The 25,822-nt window shown below is 37.0% G+C and overlaps 1 protein-coding gene across 1 annotated transcript in view; it reads right to left on the bottom strand.

The window, feature by feature from the left end:
- Positions 1 to 6,562: 6,562 nt before the first annotated feature.
- The window catches only part of USP46 (ubiquitin specific peptidase 46), a 34,688-nt gene continuing 15,428 nt past the window's right edge, over positions 6,563 to 25,822 (bottom strand). Inside the window, exons 4-9 of the mRNA XM_064418171.1 lie at positions 24,088 to 24,317; positions 20,630 to 20,706; positions 15,373 to 15,456; positions 14,880 to 15,077; positions 13,915 to 13,993; positions 6,563 to 13,013 (exon numbers count right to left, since the gene is read on the bottom strand). Of these exons, the coding sequence (XP_064274241.1) occupies positions 12,912 to 13,013; positions 13,915 to 13,993; positions 14,880 to 15,077; positions 15,373 to 15,456; positions 20,630 to 20,706; positions 24,088 to 24,317 (770 nt within the window). The 3' untranslated portion in view covers positions 6,563 to 12,911. The remainder of the gene's footprint in view (positions 13,014 to 13,914; positions 13,994 to 14,879; positions 15,078 to 15,372; positions 15,457 to 20,629; positions 20,707 to 24,087; positions 24,318 to 25,822) is intronic.

Here is a 25,822-nt window from a genome sequence, read left to right as displayed (position 1 = left end):
GTGTTCTCATTGACATTGCCAGACAGCAAGGAGCATAAGGATGCCCGTGCCCTGAAGGTCATGCCTGAGGCAGTCACCCATCTCTTCTCCCATCATTCTGTCAAATACCTATTCCAACCTGAGTGCACAATGTTCTTTGTGTGTGAAGTTTTCTATTGACTGAGAAGCAAGTAAAAGGAGGTGATGTTTTAACTATTTAGAAAAAATCCTTGCTACTTGGAGGTTCCTGTGTTACACACTTATATTAGTTATCTAGTCTGCTGTATCACCCAGAAGGAAGGTGGGCACAACCTATCCAGCCTTCACCCCGTGTAAATGGATTTGAACCACATGGCTTGTGAAACTCAGAACACTCCTAGCAGTGAGTATTACTTATGTTTTCACATGAGATTAATAAAACTTGGAACTGGTTTCAGGTCTGGATTTGACAGATATATGGATTTCCCAAAATTTGGGAATGCTGAGGTTATTAGTAAAAGGTTTAGTAGAAACCAAAGAGTAAAGGCAACACTTGGTAAATGTTCCCAAATGAAAGGACTAAGTAGAACAAAATATTTTTGTTTCATGTAGCTGATACAGCTGAAACCAAGGGACAGTGACCTTGTGATACAAAGTCCTTGACTTCAATTATTTGTTGTGTGAAGTGTCTTAGTTAAGCAGAAAAGCCACTCAGTGACACGGCTTTGCTTACTCATTCAAAGAAGCTGAGAAGGTTTTGTAGAGTCCCTTCCTGGCTGTGTGTGTGCTGGGTGTGTGGAGGAAGCAAAAGCAAATTATTCTGCTATAGCTGGACAGCATTATAAAATTAACATTCAGCTAAATAATGATTTTCCCCTAGGAAAGATCTTATATGCTTTTGCCTTTTCTTTGTTTGGTGATCCGTTAAAAGGTGCTGATAAAAATGGACATTGGACATGTGCAGCAGCTTTTTAAACCAGCAGCCCATCACACTGACAGCTGAGGATGGTTCACTTCTGCATGGTGCATATTGTTTGTTCCAGACTCAAAACGTGGGTTATTTGGAAACCTGATCCATATGAGCTCCAAATGCCCATGTGGGTGAGGAATTGCCCTTTATAAAGAGAACACAGCATTTCTTACTCCTCTTCATGGACATTAACCACTTCCTTCCCAGAACATTGCCATGACTTAGCTGACTTCTCTGCTTTGCAGATATGCAAAAAAAGATTAATATGAAGAGTATAAAACCCAAGAGTAAAATCATTCAAGGACAGAGTTCTATAAAAAAATTTCCATAAAAACCTCATCTTTTTGCTATTTAACTTTATAAAGCCATTAAAGGGCTGTTCTTTTTTTTTTTTTTTGCTCGTTTGTTTGTTTTTGTTTGTTGGCTTTTTTGGTTGGTTGGTTGGTTGGTTAGTTGTTTTTTTTTTAGTATTGCCTTGTGCTTGTTAGGTCAGTTTTGTTGATATTCATATATCCATGTAATCATTTCAAGGGCCCAAGATAAGTAATAATAAATAATGCTATAAATAACATGATAGCATCTCATTATCTAAGGCATACATGGAAAATTATTATGGATAACAAAATACTTTAGGGGGGAATTAGCTAAGCAAATACATGAAGAATGAGGCAATACACAGTGCATAACCCATTAGCTTAATTCCTATCTGTAAAAAAAGCAACCATAAACTGAGTAAACTTGGATAGAAAGTTTCTTTCCCTTGTAAAGTTTCATTGCTTTCTAAGGAAGTGATCTTTAATGGGTCATTTATTTCATAAGCTGTCTGCAATAGAGTTTTCTCCCCTTTGAAATCACTAGATGTAGTCATGGTGAGAGACAGAGAGCTGGACCTGATTTTTTTACACTGACTTTGGTTGAGCTTATGAGGGAGTATGCTGCTTGGAAATAAAATCCAATAGTACTGAACTTTTAACACAAATTTGGAGCACATTTGTATAACTGAATTAATTTCTGCCATCTCTGGACATTTGTTTGTTGTCTTGTAAAGATCTTCTCTCAAAGAGCAGTAAACTATTCTTAATGTCTACAAATCTCCCTCCTTGAAAGGAGTGCTGTAATTATGAACTGATGAGTGCCTGAAAAGGAAAAAAAATGTGATAACCTAATTATTGTGCATGTAAGAGTAATTTAGGTGGCAACCTCTACTTTTCTGATCTAAGCTCCATAGTTCTCCGATATATAAATATTGACTTACTCATTTTCAAGTTGAGAAATAAAGGAAGAGGGAGGTTGCATTATTTGTCCCATGTAATATAATGAGTTCTTAACAGGGATAAGAAATAAGAATAGAAAACTCAGATTTGCCTATGCAGTCTACAGCCCTTGCTGCTTTCCTGAACATACTCTCCCAAAGGCTGTGTCCTGTGAGTGTACCCTGTACTATGGGCTAATAAATGGTGGCAAAATTCACTGAAGTTGGTAGATTTGCAGTCCTTTGGAAAAAGAGAAGTGCTCTTCCACACAAGGAGAGCTGGAATAGTAGATGATACTGTCCAAAATCACAGGAGTAACAGGAAAAATAACGTAGCCCATATATGATGGCTAATAGGAAATAAAAGAACAATACCCCAATGTAAAGGGGATTTTTAAAGGTCTGCCGCCTTGGACCTGCACTTTCATTTTTTTTCTTAAGAAATGGTATAATGAATTAAAATTTAACACACTTTCATGAAAAAACATTCACCTGGGAGATATGGCTCATTATCATATTACATGGATTTTGAGTAAAATACCTCTGGATAAATAAAGTTCAACTGTATTTAGAGCATGATGAATGAAGTGGCTTGCTTTCAGCTCAGTATCTGGAGGTGGAGATTGGCTGCATAAGAGTGAGAGCAAGAGATTCACTATATTAAGGAAACACATTTTCCAGGTGCACTACTTTTACGAGAGTCATGACAACTAAACAGAGACACTAAACAGTGAGCCTTTATTCACAGCCATTACCACACCAAACTGACTGGGCACAGTCTGTGCTCTGCAGTACCACTTATTTTAGGATAAAGTGATTGCCTTTCCTCATCCTCTGTAACTGCTTTTGGGAACAATAAATAAGTGTGAATGTGTAATTTTAGTTATAATGAACCGTGTAAAAATACAATTTAATATAAATATTGAATACTACTCTAAAGCATGTTAATACAAAAGTTTGATTCATTCAATGTTGGTTGAAACAACATGACAGGATAGTGATGCAGTATGCCCAGAAACATCCCATAAACGTCAACAGCAGAATTAGCAACCTGTGCTCGAGTATTTAAAAATATCATAGTTGTAAAGGTTAAGGGGAAGAAATCTTTTGGGTTTTATGTTTTCCTCCAATCCATATTCTGATGGGCAACGCAGTGTCATGCTGCTGCCTTAGTCAACACTGGTCTCTGCCTGAACTACTGATCTTGCAGAATTAAAACAGCCTGTGACCTCACCTCAGAATACTTTTGCTTATCTGAAAATGTATATCCAGAATTAAGAAAGAGAAATAAACCATAACTAAGTGACGTCATCCTTGCTTTACCTAATGTTTTCTGCTAGTGTGTAATAATTAACGATTACGAAGGGGCAAAAGAGAGCCAACCCATGCCTTGGCAAGTGAAGTGCTGTAATGACAAACTTCCTGGGCAACCTTGGCTGCCCCAGTGCATTCCAGACAAGATAAACTGCATCAGAGACAGCAAGGCATCAGGTTTTACTGGCACAATGTGTTACAAGGTCTGCACTTTGAACTGCATCCAGTGATGCCTTAAATTTTAGCTTTTATATTCTTCAGAGCAGTACTGCTTTAGTGTATAACTCTAAAACTCCATAGCCTGTCAGCTGCTGTTCTCCCATTTTATTCAGAAAAAACAGTTTTTCTATAGGCCTGAAACTCAAGGACACCTTACTGTCTCAGGTCGCCAAAAAAATAAACAAAAAGTGAATTGAGGGGAGCAAACTGGGAGAACATGATTACATTACCTCCATTAATTAAATTAACCTCCAATATGCAAATAGACCAAACTTCTATCTGTCTGAAAAATTCATGATTGTTGTCCATCTTGGGTGTAGTCTCTGTGAGACTCCTGCACTGCCCAGGTGTACCTTGAGAATGCCTTTCAATAAATACCTACCTTTATCCTTTAACTGTGCCTAGCCTCTGTTCTACGGAGCCTCTCCAGGCATCACCAGAAGTGGAGGGGTCATCAAGGTAGCTACTGAGGAGCTGGTGAAAATATTCCTACAGTACAGCTGTTGTAGATGAGTGGTGGCCAGATTCAGCTCAAGTTGACGTTATCTAAAATATATATGGATTTTGGTACACATTACCCAATTTCTACCATTTTCACCGAATTAAGAGTTGGAAGTTTATTTTCTTATCAGGTAAACTACCTTGAGGATGAAAAATGCTTCATAAATGACAGTGAGAATTGCATTATTTATGAATAAATAAAATTTAAGATTTTATTTGTGCTCCTGAAACTTGTTTTCAAAGAGCAGAGATAATCACACATTCAGTAGTAGTAGTAGTAGTTCTTCTCCAGTGTTCACAGTGTTCCACACATTACCATGTCTCACAGCTGCACAGAAAACACAACTCTGCACACCAGAATTTTTATGAGGATGCTATAAGAAAATTTATTCCAGATTGTGTTATTACTAATCCCACTGTTAAGCTGCAAACCTACCTGGAGTTTCTTTACAGCTACAGTGATGTGATTGATACTAAAATTTGCTCTCTAAGCATTTGTGAAGTCTGGTTTGCAATATTGGGTGATGTCTGCATCTTCTGTTTCCACATCTTTGGTTCTGCTCTGTACATGACTTGAATATTTTTTCTCATATGTATGTCAAATGAAATCCAAAGGCTGTTTCACTCTGTCTTATTCCCATTTCATTCAGCATTGACCTCTTTATTTTACTCTCGCAGTGGCTTGGAAAGAAGTCTTTATCAGCCTTCACCTCTTGACTTTTATTTGATCCTGGTAGGTCTCTCTATTCATCCTGGGACAACCTGCAAACTCCTGGGTGTTGACTCCCTTGCTGTTTCTGCATTCATGGTGAGATGAAATGCACAACTAGCACCAGGTGAAACAGTGAGGATGAGTGAAATTTAACAAGGTGAGGGAGTGATCTCAAGGTATTTGTGAAAAAATTAATAAGAGGAAGTTTTTTTCAGAACAGATAATTAAAATGTCCTGTTGCCATATATGTGTGTGTGTATGTATTGAAAATGGTTGTCTTATTTTTCTTCTTTAAGAATTGGTACTAGATTTTTAAGTTGCACACAAGCACTCAAGGAAATTGATATCTCCAGAAATGTGGAACGTGGTTTTCCAGGTCATGTATTTAGTCATATCTCATAAATATAATTTGAAGTCTGGTGATTACATTTAAATGAGTAACCTCACAATTTTCTCCTACCATGTCTGACTTTTCACTTCAGATTAAATTATATTGTCAGCATTTCTCTGGTTCTTTGGTGCACAGAGCATAACCCAATCTAGTGTAAACTGATTAATCTAATTAATACAAAAGAGTAAGGAACAGAGATCCAGGTAAACATCATACAGCTTCTAGGAAAGTGCATTTCTGAAGTGAGAGAAATTCCAGTGAAGTCCACGTATGAATCCTACCACTGGAAACTTTTTCTTGGTTTCTTTATTTCTTCACCATAAATTCTATTTCTTCAAAATGTTTTAAAAGAATGTATTGTGAATATTTAGTTCAGTCATCTCCTGTGTTTTAAATTTCTGTCTCCATCCTGCAGTCAAATGCTTATGTCCTTATAACCCAGGAATAAATTTGAAGGTACTCATAATATTTTTAATTTGAAAGAAAACATGTACTGTAAGATATGAAGTGTTTTTCAACACAGCCCTTTGATAGTCTGATGTGCCATAAATCTTACAGTGTGTTAGCTATAAATGCAACATACAGTTTGACAGCTATGTTTGATTTCAGTTCCCTAAATGATTATCAAGGAATAAAGATAATCCATTCAGACAGGAGCAAGAAACTCCAGCCTTTTATTTACCTCACTTTTGAGAATGTAAATTGTGTTTGTTAATGAACAACTAAAGGAAGATCAGCAGACAACAGGAACCTTTCAACTCTGACAAAATTTTAGACCTCATTAGCAAAATCCTTTCCCAATCCATTAGTCACAGGTAAAATCCCAGGCTGAAAGGGCTCATTGTTTCCTGATGAAAAAGGTAGTTCAATTCTGGCTGATTTTTATTCTCTTCAGTTTTAGCTGAAACATTGAAGCTCAGAAACATTGACAAGGTCAATGGTGGTGTGCTTTAACTGTGTACAGCTCAGTCATGCCATTGTATGTATATTCTACCAAGACAACTCAGAAACCACTTGCAGCACTTGTTCTTTTAAGACACTTCAGAGGCAATCAGCCCATGTGGTGAAATATTCTCTGAAGTCACTTAAAATGTGTTGATCACATTAAATTACATAAAAAGCAAGAACATGTGTCATCTGTAAGAACATGGGCATCTTACATTCAGAAGCACGTTGTGTAACAACCAACATCAATACTCAGCCCTAGTATGGCTCCAGCTGAAATCAAAGCAAATTGAATGGAAGTGAGATCAGCTACAGAGTTTATTTTATGTAAAATATAAACATGTTAACAGGAGAAAATACTGTTTTCTTATGTTACAACCTTAATAACCAACATGATTTTTATCTTACAGTTCTGCAGGTGGCGCAGGGTTCAATTACATGTACATGATGATTAAAAAGAGCAGATATTTGTCTGTACACATACACCAAGTATTGTATGCTGTACTAGAAATCCAGGATTTGTAAGTGTCCCCAGTTGTGTGCCTCATAATTCTGCTACCTCTCATTCCATTTAAAAAACTAGCACAAAATTTAAGTAGTTTTATTATGATTGCATCATTTTGAAAAGGTAGAGAGGGACTATATATTTACAAACAGATACACATATTCAAAGCTTCTGAAAAAAACCAACCCTTTCCATATTTCATCCTCTTCTCTTTCTTCTTCCTGCTACCCTACATTCATATCCATATGGGATGTGGTGGCTTTACTCCTATAAAGCATCATTATAAGTTATGGAGCTTCTGTTAGGTCATTTTTAGTGAAAGCCACTGAGACTAGGAAATTGTCTCCAGGAAAACCACTGGCACCTGTGACATGGCTGCCCTGATGTTGCTTTTGCTGTTAGAATGAGAGTTGAGAAAGGACTAGGAAACAATTTAATATGTGGCCAGAGTCTGGTGTGGGACATTTCAAACATGAACACCATTGCAAATACAGAGCTGAGGTTTAAGCTCAGCCTCTCCAAGGAATGTATACCTATTAATGAGATTCTGGGCAGCAGGGACAGAGGGGTTGCAAATATTAATTATCTACTGTAGCAAGCAATATGTTTTGGTGAACTGCAAGATGTCTTCATGAAAGGCTTAGTCCTTTGTGCCACTTTGGAATCCTGTGAGAAGGGTCAGGATTATCTAGAGGATGGAGGTTAGGAAGCTGCATGTCAGTCCAGCTTCTCCTATCGACCCGCTGTGCTATCACAGAAAAGTAACTGACTCTTTCATATTCTTACATACAGTGAAGTTGCCACCTGCCACAGCCTTCATCAGAAGCATCAGGCTGTTAAATTGACTGCTGGGAATGGCATACGCAAGTTAATTTATTTTACATAGTACAATAGTCCCAGTCTTGATAACCAAATGAAACAGAATTTATTAAAGAATTATAGCAAGAGGTCATGAATAAAGGGAGTTATTTGCAGTTTCATATTAAATCAGTCAGGCAAAGCCAGCAACCAAACCTCCTAGAGGCTTAAGAAACATTAGTATGTAAAATGGTGTGGGTTTAGCCAGATGGTCCCATCAGGTGGGCACATACCTCCTGATAGGTGTTATTTGACCCTGTATGCAAAAGAACTGTGTTATCTGAATAAATCTTGTTGACAGGTTCAAGCAATCTCTTTGAAGTAATGCATATTAACTGAAAAGAAATTAAATGGGTGTCTATCGAGCCTTGCCAAGGGCTATTTACATAGTAAGGGCCATGTTAAATTGAGAAGAAACACCTCAGTATCAGAACAGATGCAACAGGAAAAAGTTCTGGTCTTTTCATTGATCAAAGAAAATACAATATCTAAAGCACTAGGAATAACCCTTGCATTAATGACACAGAAAGTCACTAGCTTTCTGATATGGATACCACAGATGCTGCCCTCTAAAAATCATCATTTTACACAAGCACTTATCTTACTTCATTATCTCTTTGCTTTATATTGGCCCAAGTGAAGGGAAGAAAGAGACAAAAAATTTGCTCTTCTTGCCAGCACACACACAGTAGCCAAGAATAATTGTGGTTCATCAGATTATCCACAGTTGAGACCAAACAGAGCACTGATAAAATGGCAAAGAGAGCAATACTTGTATTGTCAGCTGACTGACAGCTGACTCTGTGTCTGGTAAAAGAGAATTCTCCTGTAAGAACTGGAACTTTTCTAAATTCTAGTCATTGATAACCATGTCACAGATTGAAGTATTGCAGTCATCCTCAGATGGGTCAGCAGGCAGAGAGCACAAGAGGCTGTGAAATGTGCAGAGAGCACAGCTTGTCAGGTACACTGATGTGTGCAGCAGACACATAGTGAATGCTCTGTCTTTTTTATACATGAACAAATATGTATGAAAATGCTTGGGCTTTCAAATTTTACAACCCAGCTAGGACTACAAGCCTAAAAATGGAAATTGAGTTTTAACTAGAGATGTTGGATCACAAGCAAACAGCTGCAAAAACAGTAAGACAAAGGCAAAATATTAAACTGATTGGAATTTCACAAGATTGACATTGTTGCTTAAAGTGCTTGGGTTGATTACATTTTTTAAAAAATTACATAAAAATTAAAGCAAAACAAATAATATTAACCACATAAGTTACTATACAAATACAGTAACAGACCAACAAAAGAAAAATAAATTAAAACAAACCCTTCTAAAAGGAGCAAAGAACAGGTATGCAAAGAACTTGCTAAAATTTCTAGTATTCATTCAGCTGTAAGACACTGCTCACAACTATCAGCCACATGCAGCAAAAAAGAGATAAAACAAAAAGGGTCTGCTGCTGAGAGGCACCAAATCACTGGCAGCTGCATCTGTCAGCTCAGGTGCCAACTACATGATGTCGGAACAGAAGAGTGACTGAAATGTAATGTCTGAAGATAAAAGGTTGTGGTAGCATTTTAGGACCCATTTTGTAAGGTGAATTTCAGTTGAATTTTGCTAAGTCTTTAATATTTATACTAAAGCTAATATCAAGGGAACTCTTGTTTTCTTTACTCCAACTGCTAAAGGAACAAGACTTTTCATACATAATCTAGCACTCTGAGGTAACTAAATTGTTAAAATATAATTGACAGAAGTAATTTTGGGACCTAATTTCAAAAAGGTGTTCTGTTTAATTGGTATGGCTTTTCCATCACTCCACTCTTCTGTCTCCCTCTGCTATGTCCCCACATTAGAAATTCCATAAAATCCCAACAGCCTGTTCTTGGAAATACAAAAGCTGAGTTCTGAGCTCGTCCTCTAAGGTAACTGATTCATCAGCACTGCAGTGCTGTGGAAACACAGCACAAGACAAAAATGGGATTTTTCTAAGTAGGGAACATAGAGCACACTGTATAAATGGACAGTGCATCTCAGCAACAGCATGGGAAACAATTGGAAAACTCCAATTGTTGTTAGACCTAATATATCTAGAACCTGACACCATAAAATATAGTTGTTTTAGGGGAGCACAGAATAGTACTAGAGATCTGTGCTAACATTTTTTTTCCTAGCTGCTAGCTGAAAAGCTTTTACTGCCTTAGGTATTTTTCCATTCTTTCATAAGGGACTGGAAATCTATGCATAAGTGTAAGAGAAAAGGCATTATGCTTTATTTAATCAACTGAAATACTTTACACCATATGATTGTTTCTGTGGGATCCCAGTCCTTCAAAACTTGAGTGAATGTGCTTAATTTGACAAAGAAGAGTTCCTCTGTCTAGACTGGCACTATTCATATCATACAGCTGTGACAGACAGCTTTTGGACTGAAGTCAAGATATTCAGCACACTGGAGACTGGATCCAATTTATAGAATTGTCACCACAACTCTGTTAATCAAAAGAAAATGCTCCCTAGTTTAGCCAGTGTTAATATGAAGTGTGTATTCCACGATATGAGAATTCAGAGCTGATGTCAGACTACTGATGCTGGACTGGCATGATACTAGTGCTGTGATCTTTCCATGGGCTAGCATGAATTAAAAATGCTTTTCATACTTTATGAAACAGCTTGTTCTAGTAATTTTCCTCTCAATAACTCACTGCAATGATCTGTATGTTTTACAACCTAAAGCTGTCTTGCAGTGGAGAAAAACAGAGATTATCTGGTAGTTTAGAATTTAAATATTAATTCAAACTATTAACATTTTAAACACCAATTTTCACATAGGTCTATTGAAATAAGGAAAATGTTTCCTAAAACTGAACTGATTCAAAAATTATTTTTTATGAAAAATTACTTTTCATATAAACATGAGCCCTGAAGATTCAAACGATAGCTCAAGAATATCTGGGGTTTTTTTAATCTTTTAAAACAAAAGAGTGGTGTAAGAACGTTCAGTAGTAAACTGCAAAATACAGACCTTTGGACCAGCACTGGTTAATGCTGATCTAGAAAGTGATTTCATTCACAGTGAGGAAACCTTATTCATTTTAAAAGGCCAGTAATTTTTATATTTTTATACAGAAATTCTGAATGTTTATAAAGAAATCAATTAAAGAGGGATTTGCAGATTTATCTTTCCAGTGGAGAAGCTCACGGGTCTCAGTGGGAGTTGAAGTCTGCTGTAAGATGTCTATCTTCTGTATTAGAACATTTCATTCTAACATCAATAAAAGAATAAGAGCTGCATCCTAATTATGCTTATCTGGAGCCTGCATACCAGCCTTCATTCATGTGAGTGATCTCTGTAGACCACTACTCTCATTCACTTAAGTCCTCTAAGGTTACATTCTATGTCTGCTTTCTTGCAGCAGTATAATAACATGATAAATCACAAATAATCTTAGCTGAAAAGTCCACTTCTGTTTCTCATTCAGTGTAAAGTGCTACATTGCCTTAGTTTACAAAATGGCCATTGAAAAATCCAACTGAACTTCAAATGATGTTACAGTAGAAGCTACTTAATTTTCACCAATATTTCACAAAAGATATTTCACATTCACAGTAGAGTACAATGAAAAACATTATCTTTTCTACAGAAGACTAAAATATGAGATGTAGCTGCACTTCAAAAGCCATTTCTTGAAAGGGAGTGTAGGCCATAAAGTGTCAGGCAGGCTTCTTAAAGAAAAGGACAACAAATCAACATTTTCTGATAAATACATAATGAGTGAATAAAATGTAACAGGTAGAAATACATTTTGTGAGATGAGAATATTTCCTTATAAAAACTAGAACCAACTGTCAGTCCCCATGAAGACAAGAAGAGTGTTTCTGCTGTTGATGTCATTGGAATAGGACTTTGGCTACTGAAGTTCAAGAATTGTATACTGGAGTGAAAGTGTCAAACTTTAGGTACTTACCCAGCATGACCACTGACTCAAGCCACTATCAACCCCTTCTCAAACCCTATTGATACTTTCTTCTACATTTATTCTTTGCCGAATTCAGGTCTTCAGGTGAATTCTGCAATTTTATTAGCCAGTGCATGACAAGTGCCGCCCAAATTCATCCAGGAAAATCACAAACTAAGTCTTTGTACTAATTTTGAAATCAAGCACTTCAGTTCTGTTTCTGTGGTGACAAAACTCTGTGAAATATGACCAAAATGTTAAGGATAATACATGACACTAGTGTACATGACAGCATGTATACTAGTGGTTGCTATGTATTATGTTTCTAAGAAATGGACTCTGTCTTGAGAAATGAAAATGGGACCTACAGATATTTAGAAAATTGCAGGATCAAGTTATGTCTTATGCACAGACAATGTTTATTTAAATGGACTGGATAATTTCAGTCCTGATGGATATGTTATATGTTGTATATCTATGTTATATATATGAGCAGTGTTGCAATCTTTGCAAACACAATCCAAGTAAACAATCTATATAATTTTAACAAAAATGTAAGATCAATCTTTATAAAAGCAATTTATCTCTGTATCATATCTGTGATCTTACTCCCTTTTTTCCAGTGCTCTGTAAGTCCTGAAATCTCACCTCATCTGTACTATCTCATGACAAAGTGGCTAACATAAGAATTAATTAGTTCCAGTGTATATTAAATCCCTCTACATGAATTTTAGGTCTGTGGTTACACTCTGAAAGTTTTTAACAATCAAAATTGAAATTATTTCGGAAGAATATCTATTCTGCAGCAGAGTATAATGTAAAAAAATCCCCTATACAACCACAACTCAAATCATCATGAAAATGATTTTTTTCCTTACACTTAAAAGGGGTATATGTCAGGATGTATTTAAAGGAATGCTTTGTAAATCAACACACTCCAAATCCATCTAGAAAGTTTTAAATAATTTTGCCCTAAATGTAATGAACACTTTCATATAAAATACTACTCTAGCTGGATTGGGTTTAACAGTTGACATCCAAATCTTATTATCCGTAAATGTTAGTCCATATAAATTCCACTAAAATCTGACTTCAATTAGCTCTTCAATCAGACTTAAAAGCTACAAACAACCCCCCCCTCTAAAACAAAGTTCTGAATGTCAAGAATGGACGGTTACAGTCAACATCACATAAACCATTGAACAGGAGACAGTGTATTGTTGTTCAACCATCCGAGGTGTGGGCTGTGTCACGTCCGTTCAGGGGAGCCATCACCTTCCTTTGCAGCGTCCTTGTGCGCAGTCACCACAGCTTGCCCAGTCACTCTCTTGACTGATAGAATAAAATATAGCCAGACTCTGAATTCTTTGATATATCAGAGGTCAGACCATAGAATTCTTCAATAGCTTGAGCATCTATTTTCTGCAAAATAAATATTTTTTAATATGCTGTTAGATAAAACAAATTCTAAACACGGATCAAATGACTGCAATTAGCAAATTCTGTTTGCAATTTAAGCAGTGAAACGGTAAAGGTTAGGGGCTGAGCCTTGCTCATCTCACTCATGAAATTCATAGCCATGTTTCTGTCACTGAATCTAACTGAATTAGGCTTTTTCCAATAAGAGAGAGCCTCCTTGGAATGCAGTAATGAACACTGTTAAAACACATAAACATGACCATGTGATCCCATCTTTCTCAAATTTTCAGAAATCTTCTTCAAGCCTTGTCCCATCCAGCATCTCAGTGCTTACTTTCCTTACCTCTTGGGAAATCAGATTCAAAACATCAATTTTGCCAGTATTCCACAATGATATAAAGGGTTTGCCTAAGAATTTCAGAGTGCTCAGACAGAATCTGCAATAGCTGTGGGACAGATTCTACTCTAATCTACATTCAGGCAATCCCAGACCAACAACACAATTCAGACTTTCTTGTAACTTCCCTATTCAAAACTGAAAATTCTACAGCAATGCTACCTTTACTTAGGTCAATTCTACCAAGTGATAAGGTCTTAATGAATTAAATTGATTTTAATAGATATAGAATACATTCAAAATTAAACACTTTAAGTCTGGTATTAAAAACATTTGATGTTGCTATGAAATAAAAAAAAAAATCTCTGACACCAACAGAGCACAAACTACAGGATTAATAATTTTGCTTACAATGTTTTTTCCTAACAGAGTTGAAACAAACATTACAACCAAACTGTGGTTTTGCAGACTGATAATCTCTACCGAGTTCTGGATCAGAATTTCAACCCCAAGCAGGGAAGCAAACTTTAATACAAAAATTGTACTCATGACCTTCAGCATACTGACCTCTACAATGTCATCATCAAACAAGAGCCAAAATCCATGACTTTTCACAATAGTAATGTAATGCCCCCGATTAGGTCCACTAGAAAACAAAACAAAAACCCAAAATATTAGAATGTACTACTGAGTCCATTTTGATAAGTCACATTTCTTTATGAATGCAGAATTATAACTAAATATTATGAAAAACATAATAAAATTCACCTGTGGTGGTACTCTAGACATTTAAGCCTTTCCCTTTTTAACTTGTTGCAAAGCTAATCAACTGAAGCTAAAGATGTTATTTTCATCTGTGCCAAGACCATTTAGTGAATTATCCTACAGAACACTTAATATGTTGCTCATGGTAGGCATCAAATACATTTAAACTGTAAGAACTAAGTATAGGGGGGAAAATGGACCAAAATGATCTGTTCTGAGACCTACATGATGCCAGCCTTTGGCCCTCACAGAGTCCTGGCTCCCAACTTTTTTAAGGGATCTTATGAGGACGGAGGTAGTTTCATCAGTTTAAACCAAACTTGTGACTTTTGGAGACCTGAGACATTATTTCTTAAGCAAGTACCAATTTACTGTGAGGGATGTTGGTTCAATGGTCCAGCCCAAGACATGTGCAAGTCTGCGCAGCAGCAGGCTTTAAGTCCTGCCTCCCGTCCTCCCCACATTTTGTCAGGGGTAGCTCAGCCCTGGGCAAACACCTGCCAGTAGCTTTGGTACACATGAAGGCACCTTACCTTCCACAGTGAACCACAACAGCCACCAAGGCACCTTACCTGCCACAGTGAACCACAACAGCCACCAAGGCACCTCACCTTCCACAGTGAACCCCAACAGCCACCAAGGCACCTCACTTTCCACAGTGAACCACAACAGCGACCAAGGCACCTCACCTTCCACAGTGAACCACAACAGCCACCAAGGCACCTTACCTGCCACAGTGAACCACAACAGCCACCAAGGCACCTCACCTGCCACAGTGAACCACAACAGCGACCAAGTCGTACATGCGATCCAAGTTGACGGCGTCGCCGGAGGTGTTGAAGAGACGCAGCTCCAGAGGAAACACGACCCGGTAAGACAGCTTTGTGTACCTGTGCAGCTGCTCCATGTACTTGAACCTCTTGAGGTGTAAGGCAAGAATCATTGGCAGTTTTTTTACTCTCATCCTGTGAAACCATTAAGAACGCATACGATGAACACCTGACCAGTTCAAAGCCATTCTCTCTTCCCTTAATAAGCAAATGGCTGCATTGTAAAAACACTTTGTAAGTAACAATAGTCAACTAAAAGTAGCTTCTAGACTACAACACGCGCCTTTAAATCTGTCTGCAGGTTCTCTCATCCACACAGAGAATGTGTTTGGGATGAAAGGTTTCTAGGTATTTAAACAAAATAATTACCAAGGAGCAAGTTTGCCAGAGCTCAGGAGGAGCATGGTAATGCAGCCTGCTCTTTGCTTACCTCTTCTGTGCCTCTTGTTTACTGCAGCAAGTTTCACAATAGTATTTCTGTTCACTACATAACGTCTCTGTGTTACTGAAGTCTCTGTAAATAGAGAAAAAACAATCATCAGTTCTTTAAGGGTATGAATACATTTGCCACACTTGAGCTGATGAACTGGAACCCAAAAGACACACAGGATGAAATCTTCACCCATTCCAGTTTTCTAAAGCATCTGAAGTGGCTGTACTGGGGTTTGCAAACGGAATTAGGGTATCTGGCTGATATGACAAGTTATATTAGGAGATAAGGCCTTCTACATGATACAAATGAAAGGTGTCTCAAAATGGGACCTCTGTCTGGTCTCTCACATAAAGGGGCTGCCCAGACTTGGGTATAATCACTCCATCCATTTTGTTTCTTTTTAAATTATTGGCAGAATAAAGCAACTTTAAGTGCACTTCTGCCATCCCAAATATCTCACATTTTATGGTGTTCTTCCATAAGAAAGGTTTGAATCCTCTTACAAAGAAGAAATAAATGGAACCTAGTTTCCTGCATCCTCTAAACTTTTGAACAGTCATCCAGAAGTTTTTAGATTATACTTTTCCATTTTCTAAAAAAGGAAAGAGGCCACTGGTATAGAAAATTTTGAAAATCCTGATCAAGTAAACACACTTGGAGATATTTCTGGGTTGAGCTTTTAAAGTGACAAAGGCAGTGGAAGGCTGGTTTGATAGCATCTCTCAGTTCACAGAAAAGATTTGCTGGAAGTCACAGTGCTGAAACGCTTTGGAACAAAATTTTAGGTACCTAACACAACTGTAAAAAAACCCCAAAAAAACCAGTAATTATTTTTGTCATCTCTTGTGTTGCATTGCAGCTGAGCAGGTGTTTTGAGAACTGTGAATGCAGATATAAGCACCTACCTTCCATTTTAAACACATGGGTTTTCCTGTGACTTTGGGCCTTAAATAGCTCTACCAGAATTCCAGAACTCTCTTATTGAGTGCCCCTACCTTGTACCTGACAGGCTTCTGAACTCCAGGCAAACTCAGACCCATTCAGACCCAAATAAATTCGCTGCTACCACTGCAATTCACATTCATGGAGGCTGAATCCACACTGTCTGCTACTTCAGCCTGCTCTCACAGTAGGCAGCACCAGAACTGTCTAACAAGGCAAAGGGAGGATTCTGACATCATCACTACAGGGGTAGGTGGGAGAGATGATGACTATATAATTTGCTAGGGCATAGATATTAGAAGTTAATTACATATCTTCATGAAAGTTTAAGATTGATGGAGCATGATGAAAAAGCACTTCATATGACTGCATATTTTTAATAACTGTGAATACTTTTACTGATTTATTTTCTTTATAAGGTCTTAACACTGAGGAGAAAGTGCTGAAATTTAGGAAAAAATACATATTTTGAAAGATAAGTTGCAGCTAAACTTTGATCATAAGTATTCTTTTTTATCTAAAAGAAAATAAAACATTGTTACTGGGAAGGATTTGCTGCAGTGGTAAACACTGATCTCAATATGTGATTTCACATTTGAATTTAAACATTAAATTAATTTATTTCAGCCAATTCCTCTGAAAAGCACGGTAGTCTTTCAGGGAATCGTAAGTGAAAAGCTGAAACTTTGGAAAATATTGAAGATGAGTTACATGTGCAAAGAATGTAAGACTCAGCAGAATGTTCTTGTGAAAGTTTTAGGCTGGCTGTCAGAGAAAGAGTCTGATATTTATTTTCAAAGCCTACAGTCTCAATTTTAAAAAAAGCAAACAAATTTGGGGAATTTATTAGTTTTCTTCTCATCTCAAAGTGAAACAATGAAAAATGTTTTTCTAACATGAAGAAACATGTGCAGATGGTAGAAATTTGATATATTGATTTGTTCTATTCCAAGTCTCCCATGAAAGTTAATTAAACTCAAAGTTTCTGAATTCCTTTTAAAATATACTAGTTATTCTGATATTATTAATATCTATTATTAGTATTATTTATTATTAGTAGTAGTATTTATTTATTTATTAGTAACGTGGTATCTATTCTTGGTAGTATTAGAAAAAAATGTCTCACTGAAAAATGGTTAGGATTAAAATAATTCCAACTTCAGTAACTCTTTCAGCAATTGAGAATTTTCAGCATGGCACATCTAATAGATGTTGAACAGTTAAAAAAACCAGATCACTGACTGGAGTTCCCAAAATCTGCATGTGCAAGAGCCACAGCCTTGCAGAACTCTTCTGTAGACCTGCAAAGCTAGTTTCAAGATATGTCTAACTCTCTCCTATCCCATTAATAGTCCAATCTACATTCTGCCTATTTTAGCAAGAAAAAGAAATTTTTAAATATACCTGCCCAAGATGTGCTAACTTATCATTGACCTTGTGCTTCTACAGCCTCTCTGCTACAGTGTGAAAGATGTTTCCTATTGCTTATATGCATAAATAGTATTAATTTTGTAATTGATTTTAAGAGATGAGAGAATTGTTAGTGTAATATAAATTATTACACAAGTCAGGATCAAACTGACTGATAAACATTGCAACTCCAAGTGGAAATAAAAACAATGGATATATACTACATTTGTTATAAGACTTTTATTGCTTCAGGCCCAGCTGTCTATCCTGTGGGTTTAGGCTATGCCAGAGGCTTGTATTCTTTCTGTTCTTAGGACATGTTGAGCACACAAGGACTTCTTACATTCTGAAAAACTACAGAAATAAAAGAACAGTCATCTGTAGTGGTAACGAGATATATTATACTTAAATGCTATCTTGCACAGCTTTTCTGTATTTTACCTTTTAATTTTTAATGTAGCAGTCCCTAAATCTATTAGAACACAGCAAAGCAGTTGTTAAAAAAAAAAGGAAACAGCAAAGATTCCAAAAAGAGTAATAACCTGGATGTTCCTATTGAAAGAAACCACAAAAGCACTTACATTTTGTGTAATAATGCATAATACCAGCAGCAATGAGAGGAAATCCATATTCTAACTGAATATATGTTTTCTACACAGACGTAGAAATGCTGCTAACATAAAACACAATAGAATAGATGAGAGGTGATAACTCTCCTCCTGTTCAATCTGTACCACCCCAAGAAAAGAAAAATCAGGATTTTGCTTTCCTTTATTTCCAAAAGGAGCAACGGGGAAACTTCAAAATGCATGTCATGCTGTTGGAGTAAAGGCACTACACTGGAATGCATAAAGAGATTTAGGGCATTCATTCTCCTCAGGATTGTGTTGATCTCTCTTGGAATAAGATGTCCTGTTCTAGACGGCAGCACTTCAAGAAAGACAGAGTTCAAGAGAGAGGTCCAATAGGAGAGCAGGCTGAAGAGTAATGAGCATGTGTAGAGATCCAGAGAAGATGGCCTTAGAAGAAGTTGAATGACCTTAGGCTGTTTAAACTTTTTAAAAAGTGATTACATTCTCCTTGTATGTCAAAGGCTGCTGCGAAGGGGAATGGGGGCAACCCCTGGGTTATGTCTAGCGTACACAGGGCAAGTAGAAATAGGCTTGAACTGAAACACCAAAGATTCATGTTGCACAGCAGGAAAAACTTATTAGTACTAAAGAACAGGAAGGACTGGGAGATAGACAATCAAGACAATACTGCTAAAAAGATCTTCTGGAACAGGTTGGATAAGCATCCTCTCTGACATGAAGGTAGGGGAAAACCTCTTTGGAGTCACTTTCAACTCCACCATTCACTTGTTGGTTGCAGTTGTGCAGATGCAGTTCTTGCATATCTTAAGCTACAGTCACTGCCTGTTCAGAAGAAGAAATGCTATTGGTATTTTTACTGAAGTACTTTACATAAAATGGCCATTCCCAACAAAACATTTCCAAGAACAAGAATGTAAATAAAAAACCTGGAGAAAGCTGAAGGACAGATGGTAACATCTATGCACAGCAGTTTTTAACATGTTCACCAGTCTCAGCTGTAAGAAAATGTCAGAGCTCAGTCTCCAGTACCACAGAATCAAATAACTCAGATTAGAAAGGGGCTCCAAAGGCACTGCAGCACCCTTGCACCTCAGTGGGATTTCAAACTACCTTTGAACACCATAGGGAAAGGTAAGTAATACGGGTGAGTTCAGGGTGGTGACTACAGTGAAGAACCCAAAAGTGTGCAAACAAAAGCCTGTAATACCAATAATGACTCAACTGCTGGTTACTGTGAAGAGGCAAAGAGACTACAGGAGAAAAAGAGAGCAAACACACTGCTCTCCAAAGCCTCTCTTCGGTTTGCTCACCTGTTCCAGGGAGGCTAATTAATGCAGTGTGGACTACTTGAGGGCCAAGGACTGCTACAGCATGCTAAGAGAGACTGAACAGAAACTGAGAAGGAAAGAACTTTAAATTATAACAGAAGCTACTTAGTACAGTTGTTGTATTCACAGAGAAGTCACTGCTTTCTGATTGTGAGCTTTCTGTACCGTGTAGTACCTCACATTCTTTCTCTTTCTGTAGCTCTCACCTTGGGATGACACACCAGGAAACCCCTCCCAGGCATTCCAGAATAACTGAATAATGCAATTTCAACTTTGATAGCAATTTTGAAGTTTGAAGGAGTTTGACCAATTGATAATCATTATCTTAGAACAGAAATATATTGTCTTAAATATAGGCAGTAGTTTATTGTATTAATGTCAAAATTCTGGACATTTTAAATCTCTCAGAATAATCACTCATGTAAGACTGAAAATTTTTTTTGATGTCTATATTTTTTAAGTTAGGAATATACTAGGAGCAGAACAGAAATTTAGAATAAAACACTTCACATAATTTTAGGATGAGACACAGAATAAGCTATTTCTAATAATAAAATAGACCTTTGAAGTATTTTGCCCTCTATGGACTCTAGCACCCATTTGCAAAACACACATTAAACTTTTAATATGCATATAAATCCCAATCAACAAAGCACTTGTGTAGAAGCTTAAAGGCAAGCACATTTAAATCTCTTTGAAGCCAATTATAATTCTGCAGCAATTCTTCCAGACAACAAAAGAATCAATTATTTCCCCTGAAAGTTGATTTATTTTCCTCTTTCAAATACATACATTGAAAGAGAAAGTGACTAAAACAAAGTACATTAGTGCATATTTTGTCATTAGAGGAAACATCCAGTTTAAAGACGTTTTCTCCTGCTTAGGGTAAGTTCAAATCTAAGTCTTACTGTACTTTTATTTTCTATGTCTACTAGACCTGAAAAATCTACCAGTTAGAGCTGAAAAGATGCATTCATTTACCTTAGACAATGTGTAATCGATGTGTTCTGCTCCACATCAACAGAAAGGTCAAGAAAATCTTCATCTTTGCTACTAACCTGTTGCAAAACACATACATGTAAAACAGAGATACCATACATCTAAATGCTGTTTATATCTTTAGCAAATGCTAAAGATGTTTATTTCTGTAGGAATTGCTCTTACATAAAAATAATTCATTTCAATGCTTTATTTTTTATTAGTTCAGTGTGATGTTTATTAGTAATTCTACCAATCTTGCTTTCATATAATTTAACTTCTGTCTACTCCACTTATCCAATCCCACCAACCATGGGCCATCAATGACAGCCTGTTCAGTAAAGAACCATCCTCCCCTATATTATCTGGGATTGGTGGATTTTGTATGTTTCCTTGTTTTGGAACACAGTCTACTTTCTTTTATTATCAGAAATTTGTTTACCCTTTGTATAACATATTGCAATATGTTATACATGTTCACAATTTATTTGTATATAATTATTTCCACTATTAAGGATGTAATGAAGATAATTTCCAAATATGTTTCCGTCACAAAAGCCATACTTCTCCATGTTATCCTTTCTCTCTAGCGACTATTGAAAAATGTGGGGTTTACTTCTGGTTGACACAGCTACATTTTCCCATTGGATATTGTTCCTGGTCAGTATTTTGATTAAAAATTTTAAAATATTAAAGGTAAAAATGGCTCAGTGATAATATTTTGCAAAATCATTTTGGTGTTGCCAATCTTTTTTGACAGAACAAGAAAAAAAATTTATAATGAAGAGTTTTTATCTAAAAAATTTAAGTCCAAATATTTTCAGAACAACAGATCCTGATTTTTGCACAGAAAATTATTTTTCACTAAGAGTGTTTAATCTCAAAGGTGAAGTAATATTAACAAAAAAAAATCCAAATGGCTAATTCTTGTAATAGTCCAACTGAGTCAAAAGACTGCAGAATTACTTACTGCACATGAATTCAGTCATATTCAGAACAATATTTTTATGAAATGCTGCATGAACACCCCATGTTTTTGCATCCTATTGCATTTCCTTAGAATAACTAAATCAGATGGGAGAATAGCAAAGTCCAAATCAAGAACTTCTGTGAGGAGATGAATCCACTGTTCTGGCAGAAGTCCCTCGTGCTCAGATTTTTGCAATGCTGTGGATGTGACAGTTATGTACCACCTTGAGCTCATATTTATGTCAGGGATACTATAAGCTTGGCGAATGCAGCCCATATCAGACCTTAATGCAGAGAAACATCTTTGGCTGGATTAATTTTGGTATCATCAAAGATGTACAGAGGAATAATGCACACCCAACTGAAATGAACAGCAGTTCTTCAAACAAAAATCCTCCCTGAGAGACGACTTGACCCACAGAGGACAGGAAACCACAAAACCAGCAACAATTGACTGCAGTATAAATATACAGCTAAAATTTGAAAGATAAAGCAACAAAGCTTCAGAGAACATTGTGTCTCTACAGCTGGAACTAGAGTTCTGTCAGACACACTGAGTATCATGAGAACTTAAACACTTGAAAAAGTCCTTGGCGGGCATTGTGCTTTATCTGAATGCCTCAAAGAAGCCAGGAATTCTGTTATTGATTTCTGCACATCAAATATTTCCTGAGAGGGAAGATGAGCTACTTAGAGCTAGAATAATGCAGATTAAAACTAAAGGTAGCTGGAAAACCAGATTCAAACTACACTCTTTGTAAGTGAGAATAAGAATTGCTGAAATCTTAATGATTCTTCCTGTACTACTTATGAATATTTTAGCAAAGGAATAACTTTCAATCTGTTTTACTATTTTCCTAAGATTTCAAGTTATACTAATTCAAGGAAAACATACTGGAAAAATATCCCGAGGAGCATCCAGTATTTCTGTACTCAGAGGAAGCTACAGACAAGCTCCATTTTCCATAGAGCTTCATCACTTTGAATTACAAGTATGGAATTGTGCAGTTATGCTGTTACCCAAGGACACATCGTCATTTCACCATAGTTTCTCTGAGTAAACGTTAGATAATGATTTAGAATTAGGCCAAAAACTATTTAGAAAAGCTTGTCAGTTAAAAAATAATTCTAACCTTTCACATATTTTAACTTGCTATTAACCAACATTCTGTAGTTGAAATAGATTAAATAATTTTTCAGTATCTCTCTCATGTGTTCACTTATAAAAGCTTGTTCCAAACTTGTTCCAATATTTTATGTTTACTATCATTATATCTCTTCTCACCATCCACCTCTGACCAAGTTCCTGGAAAAGCCATACACATTTTCTTGGAAAACAGAGCTATTCTTTATGGTTAGAAATATCAGACCATGTTCTTTCTCTTATCTGGTAGGACACGGGCAGAGTTCATCCCACCAAACTTCAGTTGTCTAAACCTCAGCATGCTGTCTGAAGGTACCTTCTCTGGGCACCTTCTCCCATCTTAATACAGCTATGCTAAAGCTGTGTTCTCTTTGAGGAAGCCCATAGTAGCAGCACTGATCTTAGTAAAAGTACATAATTCTTAGGCCAGCGCAGTTTGTTGGCCCAGTTCTCAGCATTGCTGCACCAACAACTGCAGCAGCTTAGTAACACCATGGAGCCAGGACAAGCTGTAGGGAACAAAACACCGGATACTGCTAAAAACTTTGGTTCATGAAACAGCCTAGAGACAGATGGAGAGAGTTTTCTGTAAAAGCTCCTTCACAATCTCCATCATCTGCAGGAGTTGAGATAACTGGTTCATCCTTGATGCCTACCAGCTTTGCTTTACCAAGCAAAGGTAAGATGATATTAATTCCAACCTTTGTGGAAGGTCAGTGTCACTGCTCTCCCCAAAGATTTTTTTTTTCCTGTCTGTGTTACTCTTTCATGCAACCTCACAGGAACAATATAAAAAAATTATTTCTCTTCACTTTCAATAGGAGCATGTGTTCGAAAAATACAGTAATCAATAGGAGACTTGCAATCAGGTTTCCCGACAAAAAATAATTTTTACTTATAGATCAGACATAAGAGATTTCAAACTGACATCATCCTCTAGAAAATATTAGGGAGAAAAAAGAAAACAGTTTGTTAAAAATGAACCCTCTGTATACCTGTCAGACTCTTAAGATGGAATTAACATAAATCATCTTAACGTTTCACTTATTATATGAATATGATGTGAATAACTTCTATCAAAATTACAGTGATAAGGAAAGGTACTGATTCTCTAGCAAGGATTTTAACTGTAGACATATGTATTAGGATAGCAAAACTTGGCAGAGATTTGCCAAGTAATGCTTAGAAAAATAAATTTTTAGAAAAGAATATACTCACTTCAAGAAGTAAATTCTACAGGAATATCCACAATTCTCAGATGTCTGAAAAGATTCATATATTTATATATACAAAATGTATCTATCTATTAATGGGCAACAACAACAAAAAAATCTATCCCAATGCTTACGGTTTCACAGTTCAAACATCTAGTTTCGTTAGTCAGTGTTCCCTGAAAAATCTCATGCACCCAGGTCAGTTCTTGTTTATTGTTCTCTTCAGCTTCATTCATGTTGCCATTTTTCAGTTTCCCGTTTTGCTTTTCCTGTTTCTTCTCCTCCTGCAAAATGTCTGCAATGGTGTTGAGCAGGTAATTTAAAAACTCATGTGCATCCTGCTGCATGTAGTTGTCAAAGAGATCTGTGAAGAAGAGAGTCAAGATTTGTACAGCTGAATATCCTTTCCTCAAAGAAAGAAAATTATTTTTTTCCCCAAGTACTTGTACTGGCCTTTGCTCAGAAAAGTATTTGGAATCATTCCAAAGAACAGTTTTGCAGCCAGTCACCCTGGCTTCAGTGAAGTTACTTTGGGGGAAAGCTTCATCTCACCCAACTTTAGCTGTCTAGAAACTCCCATTACAGTCAATGAAGTAAGCAAGAGAGTGACTCATCCTAAATTATTTCCTTACACTAGACACTTACTGCCTAACTTTAGTCAGCACTGACTTCCATCCCCATATTCCAAGTCCCTCAGACACTTGGGAACACCACAGAGTTTTGACAGTAAGCCACATGGCTGGGAAAATTGAGGCCATCAGATGCTGACACACACTTGTGCACGGGATCTGGGATGGAGTTACCTTTCCTCACAGTTGCCCACAGGGTGCTGTGCTTTGTAGGTGTGCCTAAAATGGTGGTGATGATGTACCAGTGTTTCAGCTGATGCTGAGCAGCACTCACACAGCATTAAGGCTGTCCCACATCCTGCCCAAAGGCTGATAGACTGGGTGTGAAAGAGGTTGGCAAGGGAACATAGGTGAGGCAGCTGACCCAAACTGGCCAAAGTCATATTTTATGCCATGTGACTTCATGTTCACCACTAAAATCTAAGAGAAAGATGGGTGGGTTTTCATTATGAATATATGTCACTTGCAAACAAACTTCTACATATGCCAAGGCCCTATGTCCCAGGTAGTACCTGGAAATCATCTGTTGATGGGAGGTAGAGAATAAATCTCCTTTGGTTTTCCTTTGTTTCTGCATGCAATTTTTGGCCTTTTTTTTTTTTCTAATTAAACTACTTTGATCTCAACTCATGAGGTTTTTTCCTCCTATCTTCTCCCCCCGCCCTGCTGAGACAAGGTGTCAGAGACAGCCTTGGTGGGCACCTGTCAGCCAGTCAAGGTTAACTCACTTCCATAGTAATAATAACACCACCTAACAGAGCTCATTTTTCACACACAAATCTGATGGGAAAAGACTTGTCCTGTTCAATACGAATTGCTTGCAGTAACAGGGGAAAATATCCCAATGGTGATTTAGTACAGACTTCTCCAGTAAAGGCTTAACTCGCCCACCATTCAAAGAAAAAAGAATGCATGTTCCCAGAAATGTGTATTTTTATCCCCCTGCTCCTGCAAAAGTTCACATGGATTTCCTCAGAAAATATTGTACAGTACCATTGCCTTGTAATGTGCAGCCTGGACATATAAGCTGGGTAATACACACTGACTCTGGCACTAATTTTAAAAAGCTGAAAACATAAGATCCAGTCTTTACAAGTGATCCCCAACATTGTGGGGGCATTTATCACTAGATGACTCAGAGTTAACTTTTTCATGATTTCAAATGTCTGCTCTGAAATGAACAGTCTGCCCATTTATACGCTGTCATCAGGAAGCAATTTCTTCCAGGTGTTTGACTCAT

Source organism: Passer domesticus, chromosome 4 (assembly GCF_036417665.1).
Source record: "Passer domesticus isolate bPasDom1 chromosome 4, bPasDom1.hap1, whole genome shotgun sequence".
Lineage (NCBI taxonomy): Eukaryota > Metazoa > Chordata > Aves > Passeriformes > Passeridae > Passer > Passer domesticus.
Note: the sequence above shows the minus strand (reverse complement) of the source record. Positions and strands in the feature narration are given on the sequence as shown.